General features: G+C 37.0%; 1 protein-coding gene across 5 annotated transcripts; it reads left to right on the top strand.

Annotated features, from left to right (window-relative positions):
* Window positions 1-11,798: 11,798 nt before the first annotated feature.
* On the top strand, window positions 11,799-22,910 carry LOC104605927 (tRNA modification GTPase). 5 transcript variants are annotated; one of them, XM_088892067.1, is made up of 11 exons: window positions 11,799-11,929; window positions 12,003-12,256; window positions 12,350-12,639; window positions 12,994-13,132; window positions 15,335-15,456; window positions 15,598-15,801; window positions 16,619-16,678; window positions 18,554-18,692; window positions 19,250-19,368; window positions 21,518-21,742; window positions 22,554-22,910. In XM_088892067.1, exons 2-11 carry the CDS (start codon window positions 12,034-12,036, stop codon window positions 22,746-22,748), a joined length of 1,716 nt encoding a protein of 571 aa, XP_088748193.1. In that variant the 5' UTR covers window positions 11,799-11,929; window positions 12,003-12,033; the 3' UTR covers window positions 22,749-22,910. The 5 variants fall into 5 exon arrangements, with proteins under 5 accessions (XP_088748193.1, XP_010269184.1, XP_088748194.1 ...); XM_010270882.3 differs by having other exon boundaries at window positions 11,835-12,256; XM_088892068.1 differs by having other exon boundaries at window positions 11,835-12,256; window positions 15,335-15,460; window positions 15,602-15,801.
* The last annotated feature ends 645 nt before the right edge of the window (window positions 22,911-23,555 follow it).

The following is a 23,555-nucleotide window of genomic DNA, read 5'->3' as shown; positions in this document are numbered from 1 at the left end:
AGTGGGGTATAGAAGGGGGGACATATCATTATTTTTTGTTTTTGATGTTGCACTTGGTTAATAAATTGATTATACTACTGATAACTATATATTTTCCAAACTTATTGGATTTCCTTGCAGATGTTTACCATTTTCATCCACTACAGGTAGGGGTGTAAACAAATCAAATTCGAATTGGATTAGGCAATATCCGCATTCAAATCCGATTAAAAAATATGATATCCAAATTCAATTTGATATCCGACAGATATTGAAAATTAATATTCAAATTCGAATCCAATTAAATATTTGAATATTTGATTCAATTCGAATTTGACTAATTAATTATTTTAGGTAATTAATAAATATTTTATTTATATAAAGTATATAAATATATAAATTATTTATATAATTTAATTATTATATATATAAATTATATAAAACATTTAAAAATTAAATACATATATATAAGAATTAAATAATCGATTGAATTCAGATGTTTATTGAATCGAATCAAGTCATATCCAAATTTGAATCCAATTAGCTATTCGGTATGAATAGGATATCTTAATTTGACCGATTAGATATTTGAATTATCCAAATTTGATTTAATTACATTGAATCTCGAATTCGAAATTAGATTTTTGAATACCATTGACACCCCTAACCACGAGGGCACATTTGTTGTGTTGCCAACATTAATTTATTGTGGTTGTGAGGTGGCAGTTAGTAATAACATGGATGGTGATTTGTTATCATTTATTGAGATAGATACAATGTTGAGGGAGCTAGGGTATGCTGACAAATGGAAGGATGTGTTTTATAGGAAGCCAGGATTTGACTTGGAGGATGGGTTGGTACCTTTGGAAAACGATAGGGATGTTTTGAGTATGTGTGCACCACATGAGGGCAAGCCTCACATAGACTTGTATGTGGTTCATGATGTTAACAATGTTGGCCCTGTCCCACATGGGGTGGATGGTGAGGATGAGGACCATGAGGGTCAATCTTATGAGGGATTTTCTGATGCTGATTGGTTTGATTATGATCTATGAGAGTTTCGATGATGACACTGCTGATGTTGATTATGAAATGAATGATGATGATCTTGAAGAAGACCAGTGTACATCATTAGATGAGGAAACAAGTGCAACACATGATTGTTGTGATGGGCAAACCTCAAACCCTGTCCCTCCTAATTATGCACAACAAGCTAACTATGAACCTCATAATGGAGCTAGTTGTATACCAGTTGAAGCAAATGTAATTGGACTAGAGAAGTTAGATGATTATGAGCAGCCTTTTGATTTGCATGGTACACATGGTTTGTGTGATGAATAGACCTCACATTTTGAGTCATTTGTACCTAAGAGGTAGATGAATGCAAAGTTATCAATGGGAATAACATTCCCAAATCCATCAACATTGAAGGAGGCTCTCTAGTCACATTTGCGATTGTCAATGGCATCCAATTTGATTATGTAAAGAACAACAAGGAGAAGGTTACCACTATCTACAAGCAAAGGTGTGGTTGGCATATATATGCCTCTTGGATGAAGGATAGGGAGGCATTCCAGATCAAATCATTTATAGATAGGTGTGAATGTGCAAGGGCTTTGAAGATTGGCAAGCTAAGTAGTGCATGGCTTGCAAAAAGGTACAAAAACAAGTTCATAGATGACCTGAGTCTGAAGCACTTTTAATATGTACTAAGACACTCAAAGAGTATAGGGTTGACATTAGTAAGTCAACTGCATAGAGAGCAAAGAAAAAGGCAATCAATGGTGTTCATGGGATCCATAGTGAGCAGTACAAGAAGTTTCCTAATTATTGTCATGTATTATTGAATTCAAATCCAAGGAGTGTGGTGAAAATAAGTTAAGGAATATTCTCCGAGATAGCTTCAAAGACTCTTTGCATGTTTCAATGCCATGAGGGTTGGTTCCATGGAGGGTTGTTGCCCATTTACTGGGCTAGATGGCTGCCATTTGAAGCAATTGAACTATGGTCACATATTATCTGCAATTGCATTAGATGGGAATAACTGTATATTCCCGATTGCTTTTGCTATTGTTGAGTTAGAAGCCAGAGATTCTTGGACATGGTTCTTGTCATTTCTGTTTGAAGCAATTGGGGTCCTAGAGGAGCATGGTTAGTCTTTCATTTTAGATAGACAAAAGGTTATTGAAATTGTGCTTTAGGGCCTTGTTGAAACATTTGAGAGAATGATTCCAGGGGCTGAACACTGATTCTGTGTGAGGAACATGTACACGAACTTTAAAGGAATCTTTAGAGGCAGGGACTTGCGAGATTGTTTATGGGGGCAACTACTGCGTACACAACATCTGGATTTGATTGGCATATGGAGTGTCTAAAGGCTCTGAACAAGGATGCATTTGACTTGTTGAAGAGAATACCCCAAGCCTTATGGTCTAAGTTAGCATTTGGGCCAAGATCACGAAGCAAGGTTCAAAGTATTGATACGATATGCATTTCGGTCGTATCGCATCGGTACTTAGAAATAGTCGATACACACTTTTTTTTAGTTTTTTTTTTGAATTTTGGTTTTTTGGGAAGCTTATAATATGTTTTTTATTATTAAAAAAAGTTGGGGTCTGAAACACCTGGAAACAGGCTTTTCGAACCATATCATTTTCAAAAGATACGATACTGTACGCCTGATACAGGGCGTATCGTATCGATACTTTGAACCTTGTCATGAAGTGATGATATATGCAACAACTTCTCAAAGGCATTTAACAAGTGGATTTTGGATGCAAGAGATAAACCCACCATTATAACGGTGGAAACCATCAAGAAGCAGTTAATGAAGTTGCTGCAAAAGAGACACCAGTTGCTTGCTAATGACAACAGTCTTGTTTTCCCAAATGTGAAGAAGAGGATAGAGTATCTACAAAATTGTGCTCGTGATTGTTTCCTTGTGTTTGTCAGGATGTCCACATTCGACGCGACTTACTTTAGCAAGAGGGCGTTTGTTAATTTGGAAAGGAGGACATGTACATGTAGATAGTAGACATTGATTGGGATTCCTTGCTGCTATGCTATTTTATGTATACAAATGCAAAAGGGTTCAGTGTATGATTATGTGGATCATTATGACCCCATCTACATAGTTGCAAGGTAAATTTGAGCATACAAGAACATCATTATGCCTATTCCTGATGAGACACAATGGCCCCAAGTTGAGTAAGTGATCCCCATTGTTCCACCTACATAAGACCACAATTGGGGAAACCAATGAAGTTACGATGAAAGGGTTTCTAGACATCAGGTGTCCATAATGGGCAGAGTCATGAGATATACTTGGTGTGGGCAAACGGGCCACAACAAGAGGGGATGCAAGGGTAGGCAAGTAGGAGAAACATCAAGAGGTAATGGGAGTGGGGGTAGTGGAAGTGGTGCTTAGGCTGCACATGTGTTAGATACCATGAGCATAACACAAGCTTCAGAGGTCAAAGCACATAGAGGGAGGTCATTAGCACATAGGGGTGGAGCTAGAGTTGTGCCTCTGAGGTATAGAGCACCAATTCGTAGGGGTGGAGCTCCACATCATACAGCCAGTGGTAGGCTAGTGTTGCAGTTGCCACTGCCCCCAGTGAGAAACAATACAATTGTTCAATCTCAGGTACATTACTCATTTAAATGATTAGCTGATTGACTATCGGTACTGATCCAACAATTATTGACTTATAATTTGAACCCTTATTGACTTGTGCAAGAAAGATTTAATTTTGAAGGAGGACCTTCAACACAATAACTCATATCAAGAAAGGTTTTCTAGCTTTTGGTAAATTTATAATCCTTAGTTCAATGCATGTTAAAGTTCTTAAGTGAGATACTTACTTCTAGTTGTTTGGTAAACTATGTCTTTATTGGTAAACTAAGGCCCTATTTAGTGTGTCTTTTCGTGCGGTCTATCAGCTATTTACAAGTTCGAAGACTGCGATTTGGTCTATTCTCGTTTGGTTCGTGGTAAATCTAGCCGCAAAAAGCCAATGCATTGAAAAGATGCGAGAAGCCCAAAACAGGCAATTTTCAGGAAGCTTCAAATGAAGCTTTTGCACTTTTTTCTATTCGTCTTCACGTGGAAAGACACACCTTAACCAAACGGGCTTAAGGCTGCTCAGAATCTTAATGCAAAAGCTCAATTTGGCTTTTGACTGTCAAAGCTACCAAAAGATCTTCCCAAAAAGACTTTCTAAGCGGGTCGTAAGTCTTTATTCAAGGATCTTGGCACTAATTTTATATTTTCTGAGGTTTAAATGCTTTAAATGCTGAGATAGTGGACAACTTTACTCAATTGGGTCACTCAAAAATTAAGAAAATATATGATTAATTAACCCACCAGTTTTTTTTTCTTATTTTTAGGTGTAGGAAGTAAAAGAAAATATCCTATTTTTTTTTATTTATTTAGGAGATTCCTAGTGGGTGAGCATTGACAAATCCAAAACAACTCCTAATTGTTTTAAATGACAAACCCACAAGTAACCTAAACGACTCATAATACTTTCCTAGTCTTGCTTAGACTAATGATGTGGTAGACTTGCTTCTGCCTCTGCATCACATTGTAGTGGAAGGCCAATGTTCATTTAGATTGATGTGGCAGATTGGAAAGTAAACATTCACATGGGCCTTATTACATGTTTATATCCAAATATGACCAAATTCGTAGACATCTTTATATATATGAAAAAGGCAATAATGGGTGCAACCTAGGAAATCTAGGCTTGTCAGGTGTTGGATGACTCCAAAGTGATTACAGGGTGGTTGGAGACTAATCAGGTGGGTTTGTGGATCTATAGGTATAAACCCACAAATCAGTTGGATTCCTCAGTTGTCTAACAGTATTAGCAGATAGATTGGCAAAAAGGGGGATTATTAGGGACAATTTGTTTTTTGGGACTGGTAATTTAAAGGGGGCTTTTCTCTTATGTAATTTTTGATGTGGCTAGGTGAGGGTATCCACTTTTGAACTTGATGTAACCCTTTGTTTCACATCAACAATAATTTTCTGTTTATTGCTAATAAAAAAAGACAGTAATAATGAGTGTAGACATCTTATTGACTCAGATTTGAAGCAGTAAATATATGATAGAAAGGATTAAACAAGTGTGACTAACACAAAATAATAGTAAAGATCTAACAGTTTAGGTCGATGTCTTCTCTTCTTGGGATATATTTGCTTCATTGGGAGTGTGAATTTTTAGTATGGCTTTTGTTCATGTGTAGCATTGTATGGTTTTGATGGTAACATGCAAAGTTGGCAAGATGGCTATAGTTTCATGTACTGTTTTAGCATTGATGTTGTTCATTTGAATCAATATATTATTGTTTTGTAAATAGATAAGTAATAATGTTGAGGCTACAGATTTAGGCATATTCACAGGGTAATTATTCTGACTGATTTTTTAATGTGGTTTTGCATTAAAAAAAACTTCATTCTGCGTCCATGTTTTGTAATTTTCTTTTTATCTACTTGTTCAAGATTATTTCTTGTCGAATAAAAGAATTGGTTTTGTTTTATTGAATACATGAAAGCCAGTTCTAGCTAACAAAGCATGAATTTTCAAGCCCTGGACATGGAAAATATAGTGGCATTTGTTAATCTCTTCATGTTCTTTCTGTGTTTTCATTTACTATAGTGAAAAAGGGGAAAACAATTGAAGTTTCTGGAATGTTGTTTAATTTAACCCAATTTTCCCTTTTTTGTTTTTCGTTATGATAATTATTCTTGTATTCTATTACCAATTTCCCCTAGATACTAACCTAGGCTTTGTCCTGGGTTATGTGGACAGAGTTCCCCTTATTGCAAAAATATGTGGGATTGAAACTGTTAATATCCTAATACCCTTATTATTCTGAATTGGCTGGACCATCTGCTATAGTATTAAAGTCCATAGAAATCCATCTCATTTAGGCATCTATGCTCGCTAGATTCTCGTAAATCACAATAAGACGTATAAAAGACACCAAGGTCCCTGCAGAGGTGGCAGGATTTTCTCTTATGTCATATACTATTGCCTTTTCTTTTGTCCAAATTGCTTTGAGCTTTTCTTGTACCAGTTCCTGCAACTATTTCATTAAGATTATTAGTATTTCTAACTTTAAATCACATTAATATTATGAATTTCTAATCCCTAATTAAAATGATCAAGTCAGAAGTAATTCTCTAATAAAGATGAAAATGCCTCCTACATACTTAAAGCTTTGGACAGATTATTCTGATAAATCTCATTGCCTGTGGGCAGAATAATGAGATTTATCATGCAGTATAAAAAGCTAAAAGAATGGAAAATGTAAACAGGCCTTGGCTATCAGATTTACAGCTTGTCACTCACAAAAGTGGGGCTCTTGGCTGGCCTGTACTCATGCAATAACCTCCCTGACTTGAATCTTACACCACATGCATTGTGTAGCTCTTTAGATATTTTCTATTTAGCAACAGTCAATCTTACGGTTGACTTGGGGGTATTTTTAAAATTTTACAAAAGTTGGGGTCTAGAAGATCCAAGACCATAGGTACGTAAAACCTAGAAACCCAAATCCAATGACACCAAGATCATCCAAATCTAACATCGTTTATCCCTTCATCTTGATACCCAAAGCCGAAACCGATTCCGATTGTCTGATCGGAGTCATTTTAATCCTAATCCTCATTTCACATCAAATCCAAAATCCGAGACCGTAGGTATGTAAAGCCCAAAAATCCGAATCCAACAGCACCAAGATCACCCAAGTCTGACACCGTTTACCCCATCATCCTAAGACCTGAAGCCGGAACCGATTCCGATTGTTTGATCAGAGTCATTTTGATCATAATCTTCATTTCAAATCAAATCCAAAATCTGAGACCATAGGTACATAGATTCAAAAAATTCAAATCCAGCGACACCAAGATCACCCGAGTCTGACACCGTTTACTCCATCATCCTAAGACCCGAAGCCGGAAACAATCCCGATTGTCCGATCATAGTCGTTTTAATCCTAATTCTCATTTAACATCAAATTCAAAATCTGAGTCCATAGGTATTTAGAACTCAAAAATCCGAATCCAATGACACCAAGATCACCCAAATCCGACACCGCTTACCCCTTCATCTCAAGACCTAAAGCCAGAACCGATTTCAATCGTCCGATCGGGATCATCTCTGATCCTAAAGTCTAACCCATAGAAAATCTGAAATCCAACCCTGTAGATGGATATGACTCGAAATTCTAAGTCCAACGGTACCAAGATCGTCCAATTCCGACACCGTTAGCCCCTCCATCTTGAGACCTGAAGCTAGACTCGATCCGAGCCCTCCGTTTAGAATCCTCTTCACAATAACTTCGAACCAAGGGCATTCCATGACCAAAACCTCCCCTCAACCTCTAGAACATCTTAAAAATCTAAGATTTGACCAACTATAGCTTCCAATCAATCAAGTCAATCACCTAAACTTAGAATGTCCAGTTTAGATAAATTAGTGAAATCTTTCACTCTTTGTCTTGATTGATTGAGAGAATCTCTCACAAAGCTGTCTTGACAATACATTCTTTCAATCAATCTCCCTCCAAAAGCAATTCAAACATCAACCATTGATCTCCCTTATCTTCCATCTCAGCCCTCCATTCCCCTATCAAAATATCTATAAATACCACCCCTTTCTTACATCCAAAACACACAAGAAAGCCTAGAGAGATGATCCTACACTCACTAGCCTAAAGAAATCCCCCCTTCACATCCTAACAACCCATGTCGTAGTCTCTCTTCCCATCATCTATCATGTCCCAAGAATCCCCCATAACGGTAATACAGTCCACGAAACCCTTAGGTTACATTGTATTTATGAACTTTGAAGCATTCTTAAGTCCAATTTAAACCCAAAATCAGCCAATATACGATCAAGAGCACATACTACAAAAATCTCGAAGTAGAAATCATTGAAAATGTCTAAACTGTCTTAGAGAATGCATCGATGAAGAGAAAGGCAAGTTCAGCTGGTTAAGTTCTTGAAAAATGTACGCCGGTTAGCACCCCAACAGCATAATTTCTATTCAACCCCCTTTTTTATTTCTCTTTGAAAGTAATTGAATAGGATTAGTCAGCAATCTATCAACTTTGTTGTTAAGGTTTCAAGTTTCTTCTTTCCGTTAGTTTATTAGTTCAATCATCATTCATCTTAAGATTGGCCAAGTTGTGTTAGATTTCATGATTAGCATATATTTTCTTCATTCATTTAGTTTTCTTTTCTTTGTTTTGTATTGCATTGGTATGTTTATTTATTTGTTTTTACACTTAAGTGGCACTGTATCTAGCTAGATCATCTGCATGCATCATGTTTAAACTTATTTAACTCCATTGCTCTCCCTCTCCATCATATTTTTCTAGTAGTATTTGGACAATTCTCTCATATAGTGTCGTGGCTGCTTGTTTTGTTCTCTTATTTTGTTTAGTCTCGTTAAATTACATGATCGCAGGTATTGGCAAGTTTGTTAAACATATTAGGTAAGTAATTTTGTTGAGTAGAATTCTCGTTAAACACACTCTATGCCATTATTGGTATCACACACCTTTTTCTTTACTTTTGGATGGCTTGTTCCCTGCTCCCAATTCATGTATATCCTTGTTCATGTGCTCCTTAGTATGAATTTTCTGATGTCCATGATATGATCATGTTACTAGTTGCATATTTAGCATTTCACATGTTTTCCGACCATTCCCTACTGGTCATCTAATTTGCATTAGCTACTCGACTCTTTTTTTTTTTATTAGTTATTATAGTCTTTGTGACCTATCATTTCTTTAGTTTGTTCATTAATATAGTCTTTCTTTTATCTCTCACTCATTTTCTTGATTGATTTTCTCTTTTGGCATGTTACGGTATAGTAGATCATTTGGATCTATTATAATTCAGCCCATTCATTTGCTTATTTGTCTATCTTAGCATGACTCTTTAATTGTTAGTTTACTTTAGTTTTTGCTTGATTCATGCAATTTCAACAATTTGAAGTTCAAAATTATGACTAATCATTGGAATATTGATGAAGTAGAGGCCGGTTTAACTGGGCACGTGTGGGGTGCCTAACACCTTCCCACACCATACCTTGGTAAGAATCTCATCCCATTGGGCAACGAATCACCAAGAAAGCAAAATGTTTTTTTTTTGAAAAATCTGTCCCCCCCCTCCCCCTCTAGGTCTGGTAGCCACACATTGCACAGGCTTGGGTGCTGGCCTGTACTCATGCTCTTGCCATCCACTATGGTGTCTTCTGTGATAGACAATGGGTGCACCTCCTAGGCTGCTGCCCCACACCAATAAGATTGATGGAGTTCTAGTATATACTTAGTACTAGAAAATATAATTTATATTCCCTTCCTTTTTCTACCTTTTCCTTAAAACCAAACATAGCCTTAGTAAATGCAGTTCTAATGGCTGGAATTCAACATGTAGCTCTTTTGGAATTCAAGATTGGTGATTGGGGGGTCTTTGTTTCATTTTGGCAGTATGATTGATGGGATTTGGACAGTGGTGATGTTTTTTGTGGATAAGTTAAACCAACAAATGTTACAAATATATTCAAAAGATATGAGAGCTTAAACAAAGTTTTTTTTTTTTTTTTGAAGATGGCTTAAATAGAGTTTTTTTCTTTTCAAGAACGCTTAAACAAAGGAGTTTACTCATTTGCATTAAGACATATGTGCTAGTAACACATTTACATGCATCAAATAGAGGATCAAGAATTGCCATCAAACCTCTTCATGAGTAAACATGAACATGAATTCAAAAGAAATTCATTCATATAGTCATGGAATGAAGGTGTGGGTGGGAAGAAAAAAGACAATTGGAAATCTAAATTACTGTCACAAGCAGGAAGGAAGAACAACTTTGGTTACAACAGTCATGCAAGCGGTTCCAATTTAAACTATGGGTGCCATAATATTACCTCAAAATTCACAAATGAATTGAACTTTGAAAATAATCCGAATGGACTTTTGGTGGTATGGCGGTTTGGCGACTGCTAACTGAACTAGTTTGATTAATCTTTGACAGATATTTAAAGGAGTATATTTTCTCTACAAAAGCCAAAACTGCCTCCTCACCTTGTGGAAACAAGTGATGGAACTAAAACATAATTTCATTTGGCAAGGGTAAAAAATATCAATATATGATCCCCGGGTACTGAATTCACATCAAATGTTTACAACCCAGGGGTTCAAAACCTAAATAAGTTCAACATCATGGTAATTGGATAAACCCAAAGTATATACTTAAGATTGCCAAATTGATTCTGCCTTCTTAGCAGGGTCCACAAGTAGTTACCCAAGACTGTAACTTCCACTGATTAATGAGCTCACCAATAGAATTAGGAGGAGCTCCCATTGTCCCACCCTGACATAAGGCCTTCCACTGGTTAATGACTTTCACTCGGATGGATGGAAGTCATATCCTTCCCATGTTTGAAATTATAAAATAACCTATTTTAGGAATTTCCATAAGCTTTTAGCCACATGGCAATTGAAGAACATATGGCCAATGGAGATAAAAAGCCATATGTTCTCCCTATCCTTTTTCGCTAGAGGATGTCGAACATGAGGAAAGAAAAAAGTAGACTTTGTCCTCTATGTCTATAGTCAAGAGAAACCATTCAATTCATAAATAAATGCAGGGGAAACCATTCACTTGATAAATAAGTCAACAAATACTTCCTTTGGAATAGTTAGACCCAAATGGGATTGGACAATAGTTAGACCCATTGGGATTATGCAAAACTACATCACCCATGATATGTTCACTAAAACCCTATCTTATACAAACATTTAAATAAAGTAAAATCTATCTTCAATAACACACGATTCATTAACAACTTGACATGATCAAAACCCTAGCTAATACAACAACCTACCTACTTGTAGATGTATATGCCAAATAACACAACAATGAACACAATGATTAAGGCCCTCATTGTCTTCAATAACGACTTGTTTGGAGGAAGTCATATCCTTCCCATGTCAGAACTTCTAAAATAACCTACTCGGATGGAAGTCATATCCTTCCCATGTCTGAAATTCTAAAATAACCTATTTTAGGAATTGCCACAAGCTTCTAAAATAACCTACCTATATGTTCATCAATTGCCATGTCTGAACTTCTAAAATAACCTATTCGGATGGAAGTCATATCCTTCCACCGATATATTTGAAAGTTCGGGTACTAACTTGATACTATCCCCAAAGTTTAGGGTACTAAAGTGAAAATTTCCCAACAAAAAAAGGGAATCACACATGGATTTCTGAACGTTTTGAAAAGTTATGGTAAGTTTTAAGATAAATGCTAAAAATCATGGTGAGCTTCAGACAATTTCCCTAAGATTTGATGAGTGATATGGTTGTAACTTGTAATATACTAATAATCCACCATGGAAAGGATCATTCCCTCCTTTACTGAATTGAGGGTCCGTTTGGTTCGTAGTCGGAATCGGAAACGGAATTGAAATCCTCTAGAATCAGAATTGGAATGGTCCATTCCCATAATCTGTTTGGTTCAAACAGGAATAGAAATGAGAATTATGGTAGCAGGAATGAGATTTCATTCGCAAGAAGAGCAAAAAATGGCCATTCTCTCAAATGGGGGAATGCAATTCTAATAAGAATGGAAATGAGCTGTCCAATCAAACAGTTAGAATCCGAATAGCCCATTCCGATTCCGGACCCCTATTCATATAAACCAAACGGACCCTCAGATGTAAGTTGCAAGTAACAGTGTATGAAATCGTAGCCTTACATCGTCCTCACAGCATATCCTGCCTGCACATCGGGAACATATACGGATCCCAATTCTCGCGAATGTCTCGTGTTTCCGCCGTGCTACCTTGAGACAGGCCAGCCGATTGAGAGTTTTTGCTACTTCAATATTAGCTAATAACTTCCTTTCGACTCCGGATCTCCTGCCCACACAAACTCTGCCCACGTCTCCTTTCGGGAAGCCTGGAAACAGTGTAACTGGAAATAGATAAAGAAGAGGGATGAGAGTAGCGTAGAGTAGAGCAGAGATGGCTGTCCTCCCAACATTTCGTCATCTCCTCAACCACCTCCTTCGCTCCACTTCAATAACAACGACAACAAAAGTAGCAGCGAAGAACTCCCACCTTCCCCACATTTCAAATCGGACTGCGAGAATCTCCCTATGCTGCTCTCCCTCTCAAATTCCCCAACCTCAACTTACACCTAAGTTGAACTCCCATGAAACCCTAAGACCTTCTCTCGCCGCAAAAGGTTTCCTTTCTCTGCAAACCCTAAAATGCTCGTTCAGGCACTGCTTTTCAATCTCATTCACTATCTTCTTACCTCTTTGTGTTCTTATTGCAGAGAAAGCCTTTGTTCTAACAAAAGATGAAAGGTTGGGTTCGTCTCCTATTAGCGCTGAGCATATCGAGAGTTCGAGCACGATTGCTGCCATCGTCACTCCCTTGGGTGGTCGGCCGGGTGCGGTCGGGATTGTTCGGTTATCAGGCCCTATGGCTGTGACAATTGCTGCTCGTGTCTTTCGGCCCGCGAGGAATAGGAAGAAGAAAAACTCCAATTCTGAGTGGAAGCCCACAAGCCACTTTGTGGAGTATGGTGTGGTTTCCGACCTCCACGGAAATGTCGTTGACGAGGTAATTCTCACCTCTATTTTCCTTTACCATCACTTGTCAAAAAGGATCACTTTTTAGCTCTTCGTTATCGAAAAAATTGAAAAACGAATATATTTCCAAGAGAATTATGTCTCAGTCTCACTTAGCTCTTTTAAATGCTCTGTTGCTAACATTGCTTCCAATTCTATACGAATTAAAGTTTTAATGTTCATGTTGCTTGGTTTGTGATTCTATCATAAAAACCCCTGCGTAATTTCTGTTATAGTGTTGAAACAATTGGCCTAAATACTGAGCTTAGCTTTTCTTTTATTTGCGTCTGTACTTGGATCTTCGAGGATGGATTTTCATGTTAAGTGTGTCCCGCTCCCGAACCAGGTTTTAGCAGTACCGATGTTGGCACCTAGATCCTATACTCGGGAGGATGTGGTGGAACTCCAGTGCCATGGAAGTGATGTATGCCTGCAGCGCGTTTTGAGAGCCAGTTTAGAGGCAGGAGCAAGACTTGCAGAGCCAGGTAGGTTTTTGGTTTAACTTTGAGTCGGTTCTTTTTGCAGGTTTGTTAGAAAGGATCAATTACATTGTTTAACTTAGACGATAATACCTGAAAGAAGGTTAGAAGTAATAAAATTATTAGAAAAGATATTTCATATATATATATATACATATATCGCAAATAGGGTAATGGGTTCAAGGAACCCAGCTTGTCAAGCTCTATATATACTTCTTGCTGTGATCGCTATGTTTTTTTTCTTTTAAACATCTAACATGTTAAAAAAATTGGCCAACAAACATTTATGAAATATTATACAGTAAGGGAGTAATGAAGTGTTCTCACTTGTATTGCCTTGTGATCTCAATTCTTAACCATGCTATTCAATATAATTAGCTGGAGTAAGCAATATAGCTTATTTCCAATGCTTAGCACCTTGATCAGACCGAGCTTCCTTAATTTCAGAATCTCTATGTTTTTTCTAGTTTTGCGAATGCCAATTTTTTTCTTTATTTAGATGTATTTCAATGCAATTCTTTATGCGTCCAATTTTAGACTTTAGTTCCTTGCCAACACTTGATAAGGTTGAAGGAAGACTGTCTTACATAAAATCTGAAGATAGTAGGATAACTCTCCAGTCATAGTTGTCAAGGCGATGCCTAGACGATAAGGTGGTCTTTAATGGTCGCCTTGCTCAAATGCTTACATATTTATATGCAAGGCACCGCATAATATTTTTATATTTTTATTGTATGTTATAAAATAGTAGTACAATAGATATTATTAGACTAAATTGTTCATATTTTGGGTTCAACCAACACACAAGTCAGTGACATAGTCCTGAACCCTTTAACACTTTATAGCGGTATAGCCTAAATTCACAAGTAAGAAATAACTTGGAGATTTTATCCTATTGGCACACAAGACAATCAATAGGACCTTTTCTTCTTCTTCTTCTTCTTCTTCTTCTTCCTAGGACCAAAACAAGGGCTCAGCCCTTATGTTTTGTACACTTTCTTTCCTTTTTTATTTTTCTTCTCATAAATATGTTGATTTTCTATCTTTTGATATGGGGTTTATTCTTATTTCATGAGGATTGTGGTAATTATTAGTTAAAGATTACTGCTTATTACTATGAAATCTAAGGAACTACTCTAGGATCTATGTTTTTTATTCTAAAAAACTCATCGCCTAGGCGATGAGGCACTCCCCTGTTGCCTAGGTTCACCTTGGCACCTTGAAAACTATGTCTCCAGTCCTCATCCTCCAAAACTGGTTGTACGCTGTGTATGTTTAACCCTACATCCAAATGTTCTTTCTGTTTTGCATGGGGTTCCACCCTTGACCCTGCAAACATGGAAGGTTATTTCAATTAAGATACTTGGACCAGGAACCATGTATCATTAACTTTTTCTCATGAGTTGCAAAGAGTGAAGTTTTAGTTTCTATTATCAAGATCACTTGGCTGAACAGTTTCTTTACTTTTATTTTGTATACTTATAGATATGCATATGCTTCTCTGCCTGCATATGCACAAAAGCAAGGTTTAAAATATCGATACAGGGTGATACGCTGGTAGGGCGTATTGGCCTGTATCGGTACTGTTTTTTTTTGTTTTTATTTGTTTCGAATCTGGTTCAAAGAGGCCAGTTTAAGGCTGGTCTAGCCCCCTGAACCACTAGCTGACCTGAAACACCCCATGTAGGGGCGTATCAGGAAGGCCCCGATACGATATGTATCGGGCCGATATGTATCGAAATTTTGAACCTTGCACACAAGTATATTTGACATATGAACTGAATAGGAAACATCCAAGAGGAAATGGATTCCTTCTGGGAAATTAGAAATATGTCTTGCAATTTTCAGAGGCCTCCAAGGGTTTAATGTATTTCAGGGTAAATATCTCATAGTTGGGGAGGGTTGATAGCTTTCTTTTGTCATATTATTTATCTCTGCACTTTATTTTTATTTTTCTGTCTTAATAAATTTTTAATCACTTAAAGATAAGAAGAGTATTTCAGGAAGACAATTTTTCCAAAAGACAGTTATTTTTCTAATGGGTGTTTATGTGCTTGTGCACTGTGTAGCAGTTCAAGCAAGCCACTGTGCATGTGCAGTCTCTTTCATGGTCATTTCCTTTGGAAGTGTCATACTATCAATGTGATAATGAAGAAATAAAAAAATAATATGGAGGTCTTAATGCTACTTGTTCTTCACTTTTATCAGGGGAGTTCACTCTCCGTGCCTTTCTCAATGGACGTTTAGATCTCTCCCAAGCTGAAAATGTTGGAAAGCTAATTTCAGCCAAGTCTGTGGCATCCGCAGATGCAGCATTGGAAGGAATTCAGGCATGTTTTGTATATAGGACTATAAATACTTGATTCAATCAGACTTTATCAGTTCTTCTATCTGCCTGTTTCTTATTGGAATATGCTTTTGTTTATTTTATGACTTTAAATGTCTGAATCTTGAATGTGTGTGTTTGGTAGGGAGGTTTCTCTTCTTTAGTCAAATCACTAAGAGCCCAGTGTATTGAGTTGCTTACTGAGATTGAAGCTCGCTTGGATTTTGATGATGAAATGCCGCCTCTGGACTCCGACATGTTAATAAATAAGATTCATGCCATACAGAAAGCAGTAGAGCAGGCATTAGAGACTGCCAATTATGACAAGTTGTTGCAATCTGGATTGCAGGTATAACTGCAATGGAGATATCTACGACTCCTTCCACCTCCACCCCCACCCCCACCCCAATTGCTCGTGTAAGAATCAAGTGAATTGTTGCTTTAGAGCAAAATGCCAAGAATCCACCTTTTTTGCCTTGCCTCAGACATGATAGGTAGCAGCCAGCAAATAGAATCACACCATTTTGTGGGTCTAGTATAGGAGGCCTCTTGGAAAAGAAGTGCCTGATGAGATAAACCTTACGTGCTAAAGTGGCTGAGAAAATTTCTACCATCAATTTGACAAAATTACATGAGATTCCCCACAATACACAAGCATCTCATTTGTTTAAGCACTATCTTGCTTGCTGTGTATAAAGATGTATGCTCTACTTTCTTTCTAGTCATTGAGCTCCTAAGTCATTCTACCATTGTCTTAAGCTGTAATGTTCCCTTGACATGTAAGCATGATGTGGCTAATCCAAGCCATCCACCAATTGGGGAACCTCTGGATTGGCTACTACTTTTTTCAAGCCTCCATTCCACATCAGTCCCATATCCAATCTTTTATTAGTGCTTTTCACAAATAATATTAGGCATCTAAAGTTTCAATATTTTAATACTATACTTGCCAAAAAGAATGGTTTATTTTGACCACATACCGAGGGTTTTTGGTCTGAAATTGGCCCATCAATAGAGGATAGTGAGAGAAATATGCATGCCACTTTGATTCCCAAACCAATTTTCTATGGAAAGATAAACATAGATAGACATGCACACACACACATTTTTTTGCTTATATGCTGATCTGAACTTTTTAGATTTTTTTTTTTTTATTTATCTTGCAGATAGCAATTGTTGGTCGGCCAAATGTTGGGAAGTCAAGCCTCCTTAATGCTTGGAGCAAAGTAAGTTGCACAACTTATTTTTGGAAACTGAGATGGAATATTACTCACTTGTTCATTTTGATCAATTCATGAGAAATAATGGAATGACCTAAAGATACTGCCTTCCCATGAACTACTGTTGTTAGAATTAGGGAAACCTTTGAGGATTTAAGCTTTCCTTGATGAAGACAGGGTGGTATGGGGAAGGTAAAATTTTTCCAACTGTTACATAAATAATGTATCTCTATATTGGAAAAGGAAAACCACATAAGTTGACATTTATTTCACAACCGATGCTTCCACAGCCAGCCATTGACACAAATATGAAATTCCACATATACTCTAATAGCATAATGCTTTTACTGTTGGCACTTTTCTGAGAACAGCAGATTTGTGCAAATTTCATGAAATGTATATTATCATCTTTTACACCATCATCTATGATCCTACTTAAGTGGAGTCAGTATATGAATATCACATATCCCTTTCCCCATTATGGTCTTCAGTATTTTATCATCTTTCTGTTCTACCTGAACCCAATTTCTTTTTAGTCTTATTTTTGCCCTAAAACCTCAACTTGCATCACATTTCTCATTTTCACTATCATGATCTTTTGTTTTCATTCAATATGGGCAAGCAATTGACATGGTTAACAGAATGGAATGGTGAAACAGGATTCATGTAGTAACCCCATATAGTTGGGACAGGGCTCTCAAAAATAGGGAAACAATCAGATTTCTTTGATCGAGAATTGCTGCTATACCTGACTTCCTCCTAGTTTTGTTACTCATCCATCTCCCTATCCTCATAAGTTTTTTTTTGGTTCCTTCTATTGGCATCCTTGTTAATCCCTCCCTTCTTATGAGTAACCAAGCCAAGACACTCAACCCAACCCAACCTTTGACTTTTTCTTACATAAGGTGGCTACTCTCAAACTTGAGCCTGCATTCTTACACTTGTCAGTTTGAAAATTTACCATTGCACCAAGTTATTGTCTTTAAATCTCTCAGTTATTTGATGGGTTTTAGATGCACCATGAAATGTAGCATTTCAATGCCAAGACATGGCAAACCCAGAAAAGAAGAAAACTCATCGTGTTGTGATGGCTGACACAGTATGAGTATGTCATGTTATTGGGCCTGGGAAGTATACTTTATTAAAAGATTTATGTCATATGCTACAACAGGATTAATTTGAGATAAAGAGTATATCCATATAAATATGTTAAGTAAAAACCTAATATCTGAGTCTTATAAACCTTGGTAGCAATGTTGATAAACATCAAACCCATATATAGCTACTAGAGATGCTTGTTATTACCATTTGAAGAGCTCACCTAGGAGCTCCTCTTTGTTCATGATTTTGATGATTGCTGATGCATCCAGCTGTTCTTCAGCCTAGAACACATGCTACAAGTGTCAGCATATGATATGGGAATGCCTGAAAATGCAATGCTTAAAAGCGGCAGTACACTTGGCAAATAAATCATAGTGTCATGAAACATACTAGTTTTTCATGTGGTATTTATATAGATATGCTGGGATAAATATATCAAGTAAAAAGAAAAGTCGGAATTGGTAGTTTTATATGCATATCTTATGCACCTTGGAAATGTTCCATAAATATCACAACTCTATGATTTCTTGGGTAGGACTATCATTGAAAAATGACAACCACTTGATCTTTTGCATCCTTTTAAGATTTGCTATAAATGTGGTGGACAACTAAGGAAAGCTCATTGTTGGATTAGTTTTGAACTTTTGGGCCTGGGATATATATTCTTTTCTTTCATTTATCACCTAATAAAATTAACTTCTGATTCTGCTGGCATCCTTGATATGCAAATCAAATGTATCATGACTCTTATGAGTGCTATCATTTCCTTTTAGCATGCAGAGTGAGAGAGCAATAGTTACTGCAATTGCTGGAACCACGAGGGATGTGGTTGAAGCCAGTGTTACTGTTCAAGGTATCCCTGTCACTCTTCTTGATACAGCAGGGATCAGGGAAACTAATGATATTGTGGAGAGGATTGGTAAGTATGTTTTTCCCCCTGTTCAAAGTTGATGAACAAAGCCTCTTAATGTCAATTTAGGAAAAGTATGGAAGTGCATTGCTTAACCTAAATGACCTGCTAAAAAGCTCAATTGATTCAACTTATCTACTGATTTGTGGTGTTAATCTCGTTTTAGATCAAAAGAACAAAAAGTAACAACTCATATTAGAAAATTAGATGGATAACTTTTATAAATGTGTTTCCTTTAAGTTTGGTGCCATGACTCAAGTGAGATAATTAGTCATCTATGGTTATGCAAACTTGGCTAATTTTCCATGCCAAGTTAGCTAACCATTTGGTTTGGTTAGGGTTTGAATGTCTTGATTTTGCCATGTGCCAATCTGAGCCACTGAATGAATACGCGAGTAATGCATCTTTCTGGATGTATTGAAGTAGTTATAGAAGGGTCTTCCTGCTTATGGGCATTTCTTATTCATGGTTTTCTGCAATCCCCAGTGGTTACATGTTACAAGTGGCTAAGATAAACTTCACAAATGTCATCTCTTCCTTAGTACTATTACCCATCTTATATGCAGGTGTGGAGAGATCTGAAGCTGTTGCCATGGGTGCTGATGTGATTATCATGACTATTAGTGCCCTTGATGGGTGGACTTCTGATGATACCAAACTTCTCAATAGAATTCAAATTAATAAGGTACAATTACCCCTCTTTTTTTATCAAGTTACTTTACATCAGAAAGGCCTCCTTCACTAGGGGGTGCAACTTGGGCATGTCACACTCATAGTTTTCAAGGCGCCAAGGTGAACCTAAGTGACAGGGGAGCAATTAGCCGCTTATTTGCCTAGGCGGGCGCCTAGGCATCACTTAATGTCTAAAAGAAATAAAATAAAAAGGGGATGAACCCCTATTTTTGCCGTTGAAATAGAAATAACAGAAGGGCAGAGCCCCTATCTTTCTTCCAGAAAAAGAAATGGAGCTGTGTTTTTTGTTCCAGAGGAAGAAGAAGAAGAAGAAGGGGTGGAGCCCCTGTTTTTTGTTCCAAAAAAAAGAAAAAGGAGGGGTGGAGCCACTGCTTTTGCTCCACAAAAAAGAAAAAAGGAGGGGCGGAGCCCCTGTTTTTGCTCAAAAGAAAGAAAAAGAAGGGGCGGAGCCCCTGTTTTTTGTTCCAGAAGAAGAAGAAGAAGAAAGCATACCTTGAATGTGATTGATTTCCCTTTCTGAGACATACAACTTGGAACGAGGATATCTCTTGAACTCTCTTCGAATATCATATCTCTCAATTAAGAAGATTAGAAATTAATAAAAATTTTATTATAATATGAGAAAATAAAAATAATGATTCGGTGCATCAGGTCTATGCTTATATTATAAATTTTTATTATAAAAAGAATATTAAAACAGGTAACAGGTAACAGGTTATATATAATCGCTTGAGACAATATGGCATTTGGGCTAGGCGAGCCCCAAAAGCGCCTAAACACGGACACACCGCGTCGCCTTGACAACTATGGTTGCACTAATGCAATACAGTTACTTCAAATCTGAATTGTCCAATATAAACCTTAATTTGATTTTCTCTATCTGAATCCAGTCTAAATCCAGTTAGGTTTGGTATAAGTTGAGTTGATTTGAATGCTATAGCATGCTAAATAGAGAATTTTCAGTGAGACTTAAACTTGGTACATCCTTCTCTCAATGCAAGGTTCCAAATGCTAGGCATCCAACCTCTATTCACATTGCAATTTTATGTTTCACACACAAAGTTGTGTTTCACGCACTAAACACAATAAAATTACTTCAAATCTGAATTGTCCAATTTAAACTTTAATTTGAGTTTCTCTATCTGAATCCAGTCCGAATCCAGTTAGGTTTGGTATAGGTTGAGTTGATTTGAATGCTATAGCATGCTAAATAGAGAATTTTTAGCGAGACTTAAACATTGAACATCCTTCACTCAATGCAAGTTTCCAAATGCTAGGCATCCAACCTCTATTGACATTGCAATTTTATGTCAAACACAAAGTTATGTTCAGTTTGAGCAGGTTGTTCAATCTCTTAATCTTGGCCCAACCAGTTTTATTGGGTCTGTATTTTTCAACCCTAACCGAACCTGATGCAATACAAAGTCTTATCTAACTGGTCTAACTCAGGTTAGGTTAACAGGGTTATGCAAGAAGGTTATTAAGTGATTTTCTGAAGTGATAATTTGGCCTGGCGGTTCTGCTATTGTTGCAAGGGAATAAGGAAGAAATGACCAGGACTTAAAATTGGGTTGAGTCACAAAGGTTCCAGAATGGTAATTTTCCTAAACAGGTAACTTGCTGTTTTGTCATCCCTGACCCTTGCAAGTAATTATTAAATGTCAGGGCCCAGAATCCTTTTGTTAGTGGAGTTCTGATTGGAAAATCATTTGAGTAATTGTCTGCATTAGTGACTTGTCTTTTTGTTAATTTAGCCATTATTGGAAGGGGAGAGTCCACCAAGGGTTTGAACCATGGAATATGCTTAATATATCCCACTCATATTTGTGATTTTTCCTGTTTCCAAATGTTGAGATAACTAGTGGAAAACATCAATTTTACCTCATTTTGTCAGTGCACTAAGGGTGTGACCACTGTATTGACATGTTTGTCACTCTATTCACATTTTTTTCTTTCTTTTTTTTTGTCTTAGGTGCTGATGTAACTATTACAGTATCAAAATTTCCTCTATTAACTTTGTAGAACATAAATAAAACAAATTTAATTATCTGTTGAGCATGATATACTAATCAAATTAGTTTTCATCAATTATCTGTTGTCTTACATGTTTCTTTTTTCCTTTTTTCTTTTGGTAAATGCAGGAGGCAAAAGGTTCTTCTGCACCAATGGTTCTTGTAATCAACAAGATAGATTGTGCTTCATCGGTTTCCATTGAAGTGCCGAAGGCAGGTGGAAATCCTTTCAACAAGCATATTTTTACATGTGCAGTCACCGGCCAAGGAATATTGGATCTCGAATCTGCGATACTGGAGATTGCAGGCCTTGACCAGATCTCAGAGGGTGGACGCCGATGGACTGTAAACCAGGTTAGCTATACTTTTCCATTTAAATCATTGTCTTGAAGTTAGTGACTGTTCCATAGTTATAATTTGGACTGAATTGGGAATTAAATGACTTGGAACTAGGGTAATGGGTACTCAATAGTAAATTTAATGGGTTGGTATATTTGCTTCAACTATGATAATGATTGAACCATATACCAGTGATGCCAGTTACCTTGTTCCTACGGGCCCAATGAGAAATGAAGCACCAATCTTTAAATTCTATCCGCATAATTGCCTTTTTGTATGTAAAGGGGTAAGGTTGCACCGCTGCATACATCTTTAAACTCTGTCTGCATCTGTTCCTCCCCAGGCCCCGCATTGGTGGGAGCCTTGTGCACTGGGCTGCCTTTTTATACTGTATTTCTCTTGGATGAGTGCTGATCTAATGATTCTAACAATCTGATATGGAGTTTTACTCTTTTCACATTATTTTTCAGCCACCAAACATCTAACATGATATATGTCTGTGGCCCATCCAAGAGCTTTGCTACCAAGTGAACTTGTTAGATTGATGGGACTACAATTACTTGTTAAATCAAATTTATTTGTTTCCATAACAAGCAAAAATGGAAGGTAAATAGGTTTCCTCTTCTGGTAAACAAGTGCGCTGGTAGATGGTGAGATCTTTCTTTTGATCATTGAGTGTCCATGCTGTTGTTAATGGCCACACAGCAGTCGCGAATTCAAAATTTCAAATTATTGAAGCTCATTACCGAAAATAAAAAAACCTGTTTAAAGTATTGTTAAAAGCTAATTACTTATTATTGATTTGCTTGATGTTTTAATTTATCAGAGACAATGTGAGCAGCTCGTCAGGACCAAGGAAGCACTGCTGAGGCTGAGGTCATCCATAGAAGAGGAGTTGCCTTTGGACTTTTGGACAATTGACTTGAGAGAAGCTGTATTGGCCCTTGGACAGATTAGTGGTGAAGATATATCCGAAGAAGTTTTGTCCAACATATTTAGCAAGTTTTGTATAGGTAAATAAATCACGGATGACTCAGATATAACATTTGTATATTCAACTCAACTGAACAGAGCCTTGTTCTGCTATTTGTTTATTTACTTATTGGCTACTTGGACGCTGGTTATTCTTCCCCCATGTTGTCATCTTTGCTGTATATTAAGAAATTTTGTTTTCCTTGTGAAATATCATCTCCCGTAATATGATCCGATCTGATTAAGCAAGATAGGATGTTAAATGGGTTGACCTGATTGCAAGGTTCAAAATATCAATACGTATCGGGAGCTTCCCAATATGTCCCTACAGAGGGTGTATTAGAGTTTTGACCGGTTCAGGGTGGATGGACCTTAAACCGGCCGTTGAACTGGATTTGAAAAAAGAAAAAAAAACTAAGAAAAAAAAAGCTACCGATAACCTTGCCTATACACATTTAAGCTTTACAAAATTCGGACATTTTTTTAGTAGTTCGGAAAAATTTATTTTTGACTTTGCGTAGGTTAACAATCTACCGTCCACCAAAGCTCTATTCATATAAGGGGCCATTGCTTAAATCTTGGTCGATCAGGTAAAATCTCATGATAGCCGCCACTCCGTGCCAAAAAATTAAAAGAAAGAAGAATAAAAAGGCCAAAAGAATGGCCTTTAGCTCGAGTCATATTCTAGATCAAGATTTAAGCTTATATTCAACTATGTTAGAACCATAATTCATATAAATGATTTAAATTACAGAATAGACCTCCAACGTCCATCCTGGTCATGGATGGGCAACACAGCATACCTAATATTTTTCAATAAAACATGGAACCAAGACAAGGGCTTAATAGGGGTACC

This window comes from Nelumbo nucifera, chromosome 1 (assembly GCF_055504915.1).
Source record: "Nelumbo nucifera cultivar China Antique chromosome 1, China Antique-T2T, whole genome shotgun sequence".
NCBI lineage: Eukaryota > Viridiplantae > Streptophyta > Magnoliopsida > Proteales > Nelumbonaceae > Nelumbo > Nelumbo nucifera.
Note: the sequence above shows the minus strand (reverse complement) of the source record. Positions and strands in the feature narration are given on the sequence as shown.